Source organism: Pieris napi, chromosome 19, assembly GCF_905475465.1.
Source record: "Pieris napi chromosome 19, ilPieNapi1.2, whole genome shotgun sequence".
Taxonomy (NCBI): Eukaryota; Metazoa; Arthropoda; class Insecta; order Lepidoptera; family Pieridae; genus Pieris; species Pieris napi.
In genome coordinates this window covers 5,245,918-5,258,907 of record NC_062252.1, presented here as the reverse complement: position 1 = coordinate 5,258,907, position 12,990 = coordinate 5,245,918, and the positions used below count along the sequence as shown (strand labels likewise).

Genomic DNA, 12,990 nt, shown 5'->3' with positions numbered 1-12,990 from the left:
GAGCCCTCTGGCATCGAGAGTGTTCATGGGCGGCGGGGCGGTATCACTTAACATCAGGTGAGCCTGCCCGTTTGCCCCCTGTTCTATAAAAAAAAGTCAACAAGGAAACATCTGAAACAGATTATCCACCGGTTTCTTTCTAGCGCCTCTCTTATTACAGTGTACAGTTTTTAGGACGATGAGTCTTTCGCTTGATCCGTCCATCTGGTCAAAAGTCAAAAATCATTTATTCATATAGGTAACACAATATACACTTATGAACGTCAAAAAATAAATGTACATTAAATGCTTCTAATTTTACATTTACTGCCAGTTGTCAAATCAAGGTTGTAGAACTGGCAATAAGCTCTCCGCCACTCTTTTCAATCGCCAAGTTTTTTGTTTTACACAACGTTTGTAAGGAGCTGCAACACCACACCACACTCCACATGACATATTAAGTAAGAAATAATAATAAAATAAATTAAAAACAAAGATTTGCTCTCTATCAGCAGGAGGCATCGTGAAATAGGAGCACGCACTTACATTCTCGTGGGAACAACACGCAAATACATAGTCGAAGTAACTAACATCACCGCATACACGAATTCAAGTACGACCAGTCACTACAAGTAGCACCCGTTCACGAGTATGACGCATGGCCAGCCATCGGCCCCCTGGTGCCATACCCATACATAGACCCCATATTTTGGTGAACGGCCACGTGATCTTTTGTATTCTTCTTCAAATAAGTTTCCCCAAGTTCTCTTCGCCTCTGCGCAAAGATTATAATATGTATGTACTATGTAATATTCAACATAATATTGATGTTTTCCAACCATTTTTATTACATCTTATACAAATAATACTACGTAAAACCTCAACGTAAACCTCTAACCTCTTACCGTAACCTTGGCTAGTTCTTTGGACTATTATTTTAGGGCAATAACATTTGAAAATGATGCTATACTTACAAGTAAACAGTGTCATCTAAAGGCATCACGGGTCGCCATAAATGCTTTTATGATCACAAACTTTCTTTTACGGCCTGTATATGGCTCTGCAAAAAATGGATCAAATAATAAATAAGGATGTCGGTGATTTCCTACCCTTACATGTATTATAAAATCTAACTTATATGAAAGATATCCATATATCTGTCATAATCACTTCGTAAATAAGTAACTAAGTTACCATCGGTTATATATATATATAAATCCAATTGGAGCCCAAAAAGGATCATTCAGTGGCTTACAATTCCTTACAAAATTATTAGTTTAATCTGACATAAGAGATAATTTAACTGAAAACAATGAAAAACCATATTAAGATAAATAATTCAATCACGACGATGAACAATTATTGTTTACACTTTTGTGGTTTGATAATAGTCTAGTTAAAATCGATGTAAGATATAATATTTAAAATATTTATTTTATTTTAAGGCCGGCAACGCACTCGCGAGCGCTCTGGCATTGAGAGTGTCCATGGGCGGCGGTATCACTTAACATCAGCTGAGCCTCCTGCCCGAGAAATTCGACTATCTAGGCTCTGCGTCTAAATGGTACCGTTGTATAATAATGACGTTGTTTTGGTATGAATACCATACTGAAAATCATTGTTACTGTCACCCTTTGTCTAAATTACTGACCTTGTTTTTGATAAAAAGACCACGTTATGTACAACGAGCAGTGAAAGGAATCTTGTTTCCCGCATTAAGTGAAATAAATTGAAAAGAGAGTGAAAGCCAGAGAAATGATAGGATTTTTCTCTCTTTGAGTAATCAGTCCCCATTTCCCGTGTAAAGGCATTATTTAGATGACTTCATTAGGATTAGTTAATTTACGAATATTGGTTTTTGTGTACTTGCAAATGCTTTGTGTGCTTAAAGAGAATCAATTTTTTGGCAAAATTTTATTTTGATGTTCATTTATTGTAGTTAGATGCATTACAGTTTAGTCAAACGGTTTTAATCCAGGAAATATATTGTATGTAATTAAGTAGTAACAGTTTTATATATGCGCTTAATGCACGACAGTTATAGATTTCTGTACGATATTTTCTTTTAGTGTACATGCAAATGTTTATTGCGCTACCTACCTCGTGGTTGGAAGTCCTATAAAATTGGAATAATAGGCGTGAGATAATAGTTTCATTTATCCATTAACAAATACGTTTTGTTTAATATAAATTATCGTTCGTGTAGAATGAAGCTTTGTTGAAACATCAGAAAAACGCTCAGCAACGGTGTGTCAAGACAAAGAATAGACGTAGGTACTGGTAAACAGAAGTGACACTCGGCGGCCGGTATAAAGGGATGTTACACAATACAATTTCTGCCTGGGATGCCTTTGTACAATAACATGTAGTCCTTTTCAGGTCAGATACACTCTACAAATTATAGAGTGTATTGTGTAAAAATATCAGCTTTCGTTGAACAATTTTGTTTTTAATGATTTTGCGTGGACCAGCAATTATCCATATACGTAGTATTGGAATTCAAACTTTAAATTTATATAGTTTTGCTTTAACTTTAATTTTCCAAAAATCGTATTTAAATAAAACTTTTTAACATACTTAAATTAACATAACTTTACGCAGTTACGCATTTATGTTATGAATTTTTTTTTTGTTAAAATCCAATGATGAAGTTTTTTTTATGTTATGACTGATCTCTTACAGGCGAACATTGAAAAATGGGGTCGTACACAGTGCAGTCTGAATATAATAAAAAAAAATTGTGTGGCAGTGGCGCTACAACCTTTTTAGATCTAGGCCTCAGATTTACGTATCGGATTCGTGATCATTTGTTTTTTCTAAAAGATTTTTGCATCTCACTCAAGCCGTCGACTTATTATGTCTAAGGCATATCTTTTCAAGTTTCTTCCATCGTTCTAGCGAGTTTTAAAAGCGTTCATAGATAGAAAGTTAATTGGTACAGCGACACAGCCAGGGATCGAATCTATGGTCTACGGATATGAGAGTCGCACGCTCAAAACAATATGTTAACACTCTTCTTGAATGTAATAAGCATATATAATTATATGAGGATTTTTTCTTATATAAAACTTCGTGCATTAAGTGTTTAAAATCGTTCTTATATAATAACTTTAAGAGATAAATTTTCTCCATTATATCCCTATAGCTAAAATTATAACATACGGTTTGACACGTGACGAGCATGTGCTACTGACAGTTTGAGAAATTGTGATCGAGAGATAGAATTAGGTTGAAATGTTATATGAAACGTCTGTGGAATTTATTGATTTATCTTTGGCCTATATTTGAGTTAGATGAAAAAATATTTTTTATTTAATGATGATGACTTTGATATACACTTTAGCATAGTAGTTATTCACTTATAACAACGTTACGTTTTTATATAAACGAGGTCAAAATCCCTAGTGAGATACAAGCGTTGTCAATAAATAAATTTAAATCGTACATTAAAGTAAAACTGCTTGCTAAGGCTTATTATAATATAAATGAATATTTAAACGATCCTAGTGCTTGGATATGACTTGCTCCAGTATGTATTATAGGTAACACGACTGAATCTCTCGGCTGCATTTCCAGACTCTGGGGCGATCGTCAACATCCACGACTGTTTTAATGTAAAGTGGGAACAAACCGTGATCCATGTGGTATCCAATTGTTTCAGTATTATTATTATTTTCTTATGTAGCCAAGTCCACATTTCAAGGATCGTCATGCTCGCTTAAATGTCATTGCTTGTGGCGGCGTCCATGCGTCGGGTTGTCTCTCTCCCTAAAATATGGCGAGGGGGCCGATGGCTGGCCATGCGTCATACTCGTGAACGGGTGCTACTTGTGGTGACTGGTCGTACTTGAATTCGTGTATGCGGTGATGTTAATTATTTCGACTATGTGTTTGCGTGTTGTCCCCACGAGAATGTAAGTGCGTGCTCCTATTTCACCATGACTCCTGCTTTACCTGTTTTAACATAAATAAAAACAAAGACAAGTCTTTGTTTTTATTTATGTTATTATTATTAATTACTTAAAATGTCATGTGGAACATGGTGTAATGGTTGCAGCTCCTTACAAACGTTGTGTAAAAAAAAAAAAAAACATGGCGATTAAAAAGAGTGGCGGAGAGTTTATTGCCAGTTCTTCTCTTCCGTTCTACGCCCTTGATTTGAGAACTGGCAGTAAATGTAAAATTAGAAGCATTAATATTTATTTCTTTAATGACGAATCACAAGTGTACATTGTGTTACCTACGTGAATAAATGATTTTTGAATTTTGAATTTTGAATTTTTGAGCATATTACCCCGACTTATTTACTGAAAACATATTTGTTAATGATCAATTTCTATACTCATACATTTATTATATACGCACATACATGTATACTGAACGTCAACTTAATTTGTTCCAAAAACCTGAAAATGTAAATATGCATCTTTTGTTACAGATATGAATGCGAGCGTGAAACAATGCAGTTAAAAGCATTGATCGCGAACCACGCCATGAGTGTACAGAAGCTTTAGTGTCAACGCGATAGAAAAGAAAAAGAAAGATGTCGCTAAACGCAAGCGTGGGTTAAAAAAGATAAAATGGCAAACAAAAGTTTCGGCAACGAGGTGGTCGGCTTTATCCTGGCGGTGGCATTTTGTGTCACTTGCCCAGAATACGGTACGTATTTTATCTGTTTTGTACTATTGTTTTTACTGTGGTTTTGTCGGGACGGTCTTGTGTTTTTTATCTGTACTTTACATTTTCCTATTCTCGCGGAATCTTGTTTGTATGAAATACTTTAACATATTTTACATTTGTATGCTAGGTATATAATTAAAACAAATTTCTTAAATTATTCACTTCACTCGTAGAGTTAGAATTAAATAGAAGGTTTCCGTTTGTTGAAAAGTACTAAAATGAGATACAATAATTCGACTACACAAGGGTTTATTACTTTAAAAACACTAGCTTTTATCCAATTTCTCTGAGAAAAACATCCTTCCTTCAAGTAAGTGTGGACCATATTTACTAGAGGACAAACATATTCACTAGTTTTGCGATATTTATAACAATTTAAATAACAAAAATCATACTCAGCAAGTCCTCAATATACTTCTCGTCCTCACAAAACTAAAAGAATACCAATGTTTAGGCTTTTATCGATTTTTCATCTGTCAAAGGCTAGGTCAAAAGGTAAGAGAATATTCTAGAATTGTTTATCGAGTTCCCGAGATCAAAGAATTACCATCTTGTTCCGACCAACTGTTCCGGAATCGAAGTTCTATTTGTATAAAGATTGCGTTTATCCATGAACGACATCGCAAACACTGCCATGTTCAATTGATAAAGTGTTTTGCGAACGCCTTGTTGAATAATGATTAATTCTTTTATTATTTCACATAGAGTACCGAATTCTAGTTTACTTGGTTTTAATGGAATGGTAATTACGCATTTAGGAATATCCAAATATCCTCGATCAAAAAACAATAGTTTTATAACTTAGGGCGAAATTAAATAAAAACCGAAAAATGCACGGTGGAATATGTTTTTAAATCGAAGTAAAACTTAAAAACGATATCATGTACAAAAATGATAAAATTTGTTAGATAGGAATGATATTTATTTTTATTAAATTTCATTTACAAATTAGAAAATTAGAAAAAGTTAAGTTCTTTATTTGTTAAAGTAAAGTTAAGTTAAGTTTTTATAAAAAAAAAATTTAATTGTGCTTTGATGAATTTAATTAATTTTCTTTACTAACTTTCGTACATACTCATATAGTTTAATAATCATAATTAGATTTTTTAAGAGGCAACTAACTGACGCCCATGGGTACCTACACCTCCAGGATTTATTTAGCTCCTTTTTTGACGAGATATTAAAGCAACAGTCCATTCTCGTTGATCAATTTAATTCAGATTAGATATATATTTACGTAATGTGTTGTAAATATATATATGACAAAATAACTTGTGTTCATTTTAAACTAACCATCACAAAGCCCTTTTATCTTTCGAATTCTGCGAATAAACCTTCCTACGGTTTCATACAATCATCCTTTTCCGAGATGAAAATTAATACAGAGAAACATTTGTACCTTTTCCCCGCAATTTACTTGTCCAACGTAGGATTTGTTTGCAGCTTATATAATATGTAATTCGTAAAAATTAACCAATAGGTACATTAAGTTTAAATTATAAAACTGTTGTCTTTGAGCAATACATTCATAGACTCGTCCAACTATGTAAATCATGAACAATGGTTTCCTATATGTGCATTCGTATTTGCTACGTATTCGTATTCGTATGTTACTATATAATTAACAGCCATTCTAGAAATCAGCAACTCGTAACAAATAACATTATTGTAGATATGGGAACACAGATTAATTTCTAAAGATTAAAACTACTATTAATTTCGGTAGACTGTGATTGTTAATATTCAGTTAGTTCTTTTTTAAATACAAAATTTGCCACCCATTTATACGCTGTACATTTAGACAATGCGTTAAATTCTTACTTACGTTCATTAATTAGAAAAAAGGTCAGAGTAACCGTGTTCCACCCTAAAATGTGGACGTGTGAAATTGTTCCAAACCTAATTATCCGGGCCCGAATTTCGACGGTATTCCTTTCAAAAAGACCCAATAACAAATTTAACAGTGACAAAACTAGTTTGGCGAATTCTGACGTAGGTCACTAAAAGCTTAACAGCTATGCTAATAAACGGGATTACGACATTGGTGGGGCTCAATCTGATTGCAATACTAAAAAGGATGCTTTAAGTGATTATTTTGTATCACAAATGTTTATAGAGGATCCTCCTCATCCTCCTACTGATAGAGGAAAAATCTTTGTTTTTAATTTATTTTATTATTATTAATTACTTAAGATGTCATGTAATGGTTGCAGCTCCTTACAAACATTGTGTATAACAAAAAGCTTGGCGATTAAAAAGAGTGGCGTGAGTTTATTGCCAGCTCTTCTCTTCCGTTCTACGCCCTTGATTTGAGAACTGGCAGTAAATGTAAAATTTGAAGCATTTCATATATATTTATTTTTTGACGTTCATAAGTGTACATTTTGTCACCTATATGAATAAATGATTTACATACTATATGTGTGGGGTTCACAGAACAACTTGGTTTTAGAATGTTTTAACCTGTATCATCGCTTGGACTTCCTTAGAATACCTGACCGTATTATTGTTTAAACATACTCACTTATATACTTACCACAGTTTTTGTCTAACAAAATATTTTTTAATTGAATAACGTTACAAGCATGGGCGGATTGATTAAGACGTCAATAACCAATGCTAGCCGAGTTAGCGCCACCTACTTTTATATAGGTAGTATTTGCATTTAGGATAATTTATATATGAGCTGACCAGGCAAACGTCGTTTTGCCAATGTATATCATTTCTAGGAAATATTTGTTTAGTTTAATAAAAATAACTATCTCAAAAATAGGGGTTGATCGTAGAGGGGTGTCAATTAAGGGTTGTATGTATTTTTGTATGCTGTATCAAATTATGTGGTCTGACCAACCTTAACATTTAGGGGATGAAAAATAGATGTAGTCCGATTTTAAGACTTACTGAATATGCATAAAAAATTTCATAAGATTCGGTAGATCCGTTTCGGATGAGTATGGGAATGACCATTGTGATACGAGAATTTTATATATATATTAGCAAAATTTCCTCATTTCGGACATTATTGATGGCTGATCTAAAGTGAAAATCCGATTTTAGTCTTATAATTCTTGTCGATAAAATCAAAAAATCCGTAAAAATAACTTAATTACAGCCTAATAATTCGAAGTAATCGGTCTTCATAAACCTAAAACCGTGAAATTAATTGCCCTAAACAGTATTACGATATCAAATTAATTTTAGAATCCTTTGTGGAATTTTGAAAATTATTATTGCGCGTCTGAACACGCAATTCCCTATAGTATGTAAATCACTTTCCGATTACTATAACTAGTAGCAATTTAAATGTTTGAACAACTTTAATAGATTTAATAATTAAATTATGATATTTTTTCATAAAAATTGTCATAGTATAGTAACGATACATTCGCATGGAAAAGGTCTTCTCAATGCGATATGAGAGATACGACCTCCAATTTAAAAAAAAAGAGCATCTGCCCTTAAAAGCCGGTAATCCTCCCACTAACATGGGCCGCCTTATATGGCCATTCCATAAGCTTGTTTGCATGATAAAAATAATAATCTATGGCCTCACGGACATCTCGGAGCCGCCATATCATTTTGTATTATAAATAATGAACTTCAGATTTTAGCTAGGTCGTGCTTGTATTTGCTCATATTGTAATTAAAATTACCGACCTGCTTATAGCTGAGTGTATACGAAACATTACGTCACATGTTTTAAGTATTCCTATAAAATACTAATAAAAACGATTAAAACGCGTTCATTTTTCGTAATTCAAAATAGTTTATTTATCGCAAACTTAATTGGTCATAAAGTTTAAAAAAGGTTTGTATTAACCTAAATTTCATTTGAGGTATCGATATATAATTTTTATTGTGAACGCAAAATAAACAGTTAAAGATAAAAAACATATATACATTATTGAGAAATGGTTCGCAATACGCTACAGAGTAACTAAGATGGAAAATAGGATTAAAGTTGTAGCGAAATACTAGTCGTTGGCGCACGCGATTGAGCGATTACTCGCTCGGGAAGTTAATGTAACATAATATTATTGTAACACGATTGGACTAACAAAATTGTGTGATTGCGCCAAATAATTTGCTTAAAATTCACGTAACGGAATTCGATAAGGTTCATGAAACGCACAGTAAAAGTCAATTAGTAGATCGAATTATTTTTAAGGAAGGTAACACTACTAGCGCTGTCAAATAAATTTAAACATTCGTGTGGTGGCGTCTCCTGGCGATGACTTGTCAACATATATATACATTGTTGCTGTTGCTAATTTAAAAATAATACTAATCTAATCTACTAAACCTCATTATTTATATTGAACTGAACGATGCATCCAATAACTTTGACAATTGACATTGTCGCTCTTTTAGTTCTTTTTTATACGTGATAATCTGTAGATTCTCATACAGAAAATATTGCTTTAAATAAAATACTTGAATAATTCATGCCAAATATACATACAATACAGCGCCCCATGGTAGTAACGCGCAAATGTGTAGGCGGTATATATATTATATGTATAGTATGGAATGGTATCTCACTGGTATTTTTTGCATATAAAAGTATTAAAAAAGTGGCCCTTGGTCTTAGCCTTGAGTTGCTTTTGTTTCTTGATTTTTTAGATTCTCAATACCTTCTAATTCTTAATAGATTCTTAATATTAGACTTCTGTAGCAACCAGAAAAAGTTAATTTAGCCGGGAATCAAATCCGGCCACACATGATAATACAAACATAGAAGGATAGAATACCAGACAATGATACGATTATTTTGTCCGAAATAATTTTAACAAATTGAAATATACATGCGGTTAAATCTCTAACATATTTCGTACATAAATAAGCCAGGATAACATTCCTTGGCGTTAAAACTATACCAATTCGACCAAACTAACCTAAATCGTGATCGTGTCGCCGTAGAGGCGTGTTTTTGCTAATAATACCAGGTAATATTGCGGCAAATTGTATTTTTTATTTCTCTGTGTAATTTGTTTGACTTAGTTTTAGCTTTAAAGATATTTTAAATAACTTTAGCTTTAACTAAAACGAATTTCAAAATACACTTTATTGTGACTATGTAAAAAATATACTGAATCCATAAATATTTCTTTGTTACTTTAACACATTTTGGGCCACGTAGCCCGAAAAGTTACAATCCGCAATAGAGGACACCGTGAGCCATTTCTGCTCAAACCCTCCATCTTTTAGTCGATACCAACTCCGGGGAAATAAATACAGATAATGCACTTTTTTCTACAGCTGTGATACTTTTTGACATCCAACACCTTTTGTCTTCAGTCACCGTGACCACGCACGCTGTAAAGCACGCGAAACGTCGGTTAAATTTAAAATTATGTGAAATAATTGTAAATGTATAATAATACATAACTTTAATCCGGTTAAAAAGTTTCTTCTTTACTATGCTAGGTTTAATTTAATTTAACACTGGTAAAGGAACACATCGGTCGATATTCAATTCAAATTTACTTGCTAAATATTCCATAAATATAATTCTTAAATTTAAATTTACCATTCTAATATTACCAAGGTAATTGGACCATATATGAAACTAATTTATTAAATTCCGCTTCCTACATTAAATAGATTGGTTGGATCTTATCAGCACTTTCTCAATCGGGTTACATGACAAACAAGTCCGTATAATATACCATAAAATGTTTCCAAGCGTATTTTTCATAGTTTACTCCGAAAGCGAAGACTTCCGTGGAATTTTCCACTTTATTACTCAACAATTTCATTTTATATTACATTCATTCGCATGGAACGCTGTTGTCGACGTAAACTAGAATTTGAATTAAAAATTTGGCTTCGCTCGTAAAAAAGATAGCATTTTATTGGTGACAGGGTCTCCATTGTCACCAATAATGTCTGTTTTATTTAATTTATATTGATTTTAACAAAAAATAACGCTTACGTATAAAATGTAACAAGGCTTGGCTTAATTAATTGATTAACAAAGTAATGTATACGTTTTTGGATTTAAAGACGTTCATTATTACAACTTAACAAAGGAGTTTATTTCTGAAAAATATTTTTAATTATAAAAACATAATAAGCAAAAATTATTCGATAAAATTGTTATTAGAATAAAGGATCATCTTCTTAGTATTGTTAATATTATTTGTTCTAAAATGTAGGCACATTTTAGGTCAAATATTATAGAAAAAGTAACCAAACTTATGAATAATACTGTCATTTTGTATGATACTTTTGATTTGATTTTATTCATTTTTAGCAAGCAAGCAAGTAGGTTGCTTCGTTGACCTTGCCGATTTTGTTAATCTTTAATATGCATTGAATGAATCAAATCTCTCGTATCGTTTTTTTTGGATATTTCTCAACCAGTTTCGATTATAATTTTTTTCTTAGCTTCCAAGTGCAAAACCTATAGTTTATGAAAAAAAAACAACAATATTTATCTGTGCCCCGCTTTGCATGTGGATTCATACGTTAGATTAGATTTACATTTAACAATTTTAATTCGATTTTATAAGAAAAGATAAAATATCACATGGTATTAAATTACGAGTCTTTGAATCTCAATATACATCATAGCAAAAACTATTAGAAGTTGTATTGATAAAATAACAAAGCAATGCGTGGGTATTGGCTATTTTAGAATAGTATTGATTAGGTTTCAAAGAAGCTGCATGTTATTGTCCTGCTAACAATACTTCAGTAGAATGAGAGCGTGATGACCTAGTCTGTTACTTTGAATACACATTGAATACTGTACTGATTTCTACTCGAACAGGTCAAGAAAACGATATGCAATGTGAATGTTGTAGGTCGTTTGCAGGCTTTAATGAAAAGCTATTGTTTTTAGTAACATGGAGTTACTGCTACTATGTATTACATTTAAGAAATTATTATCCGTCACTTCGCTACAAAATAAGCTCGTTCCAGAGATACAATTTGTTAGAAAAATTTGCGACTTGATCGTTAGGTCTAGGTAGACATTTATTAAGGACTCGATAGTAGTTGCCATTATTATTATTTATTTAGTTTATACATTACGATATCATAACATTAATAATGTATTTGAGAGTTGTCAAAAGTTAAATTAAACAATTGAGAAAGACACAAGGCAAATCCATTTAAAAAGACAAACTAATATCTCTCCAAATGTTTAACATTTATAGTAATTTAATTGAACAGTATATTCATTAAAACATTTCTAAAATGTCTAATTAATATACAAATTCACAGTCGGATATATGTGTTAACTTTTTATCAAAGTGTATTTAATTTATCGGTACTCATATGTATTGCCTAAAGTTACATAACATTCTAAAATATATGTATTAGTTTTATTACTGTAAAAAAACGCGGGTATTGATTGCCCTTAGTTTGACATATTTGTTAACTGATTGCCTCGGACCAAAGCGAAGCACCCAAATAGATTAATAAACTAAAACGTAAAGTACTTTCATGTGTAAGCTAAAAATAGATACCGATGATAAACTACTTGATAAAATCGAAATCTAATATATAAAATTCTCGTGTCACAGTTTTCGTTGCCATACTCCTCCGAAACGGCTTGACCGATTTTCATGAAATTTTTTGTGCTTATCCGGTATCTATGAGAATCGGCCAACATCTATTTTTCATCCCCCTAAATGTTAGGGGTAGTCCACCCCTAAATTTTTAATTTCTATTTTTTTATGATACAACATACAACCCCTATGTTTCACCCCTCTACGATCAACCCCTATTTTTTTTATTATAAATGATATACATGGCAAAACGACGTTTGCCCGGTCAGCTAGTAATTCATAAATGTAGCATTTAACTGATAAATAAAATCTGTATATCCATTAAATAATTCATACGATATCACAGTTATCGAATCAGTGATTAATTCTATTAGCTGTGATAAAATTTAACTGTAATTTCAACGTTATTGTTCACTCATACATTTAAAATGGCATTTCAAATACAATAATAAATAAAATAAATAGCGCATTTTTTTTTAGACAAATCACACCAATTGACCTAGTCCCATGCTAAGCTGGTGAAGCTTGTGTTATGGGTACTAGGCAACGGATATACATACATATTATAGATAGATCGACATAGAAATACATATTTAAACACCCAAGACCTAAGCACAACACCAAATGCTCATCACATCGATGTTCGTCTCAGCCGGGGATCGAACCCGGGACCCATGGATTCGCAGTCAGGGTTACTAACCACTAGACTAATGAGTCGTCAAGTATTTGCAACGAAGATTTGTGAAAAACTTCATATAGAATTTTTCTGAAATTCTAAATCCGCTATTAGTACATCAATTTAAAAATAGAAGCG

At 32.3% G+C, this 12,990-nt stretch overlaps 1 protein-coding gene across 2 annotated transcripts in view; it reads left to right on the top strand.

Moving 5' to 3' along the window:
* The window catches only part of LOC125059329, an 80,678-nt gene that overhangs the window by 40,658 nt on the left and 27,030 nt on the right, over positions 1 to 12,990 (top strand). For both annotated transcript variants that reach the window (XM_047663707.1, XM_047663706.1), the window contains exon 2: positions 4,418 to 4,638. In XM_047663707.1, coding sequence (XP_047519663.1) covers positions 4,560 to 4,638 — 79 coding nt within the window. In that variant the 5' untranslated portion in view covers positions 4,418 to 4,559. The remainder of the gene's footprint in view (positions 1 to 4,417; positions 4,639 to 12,990) is intronic.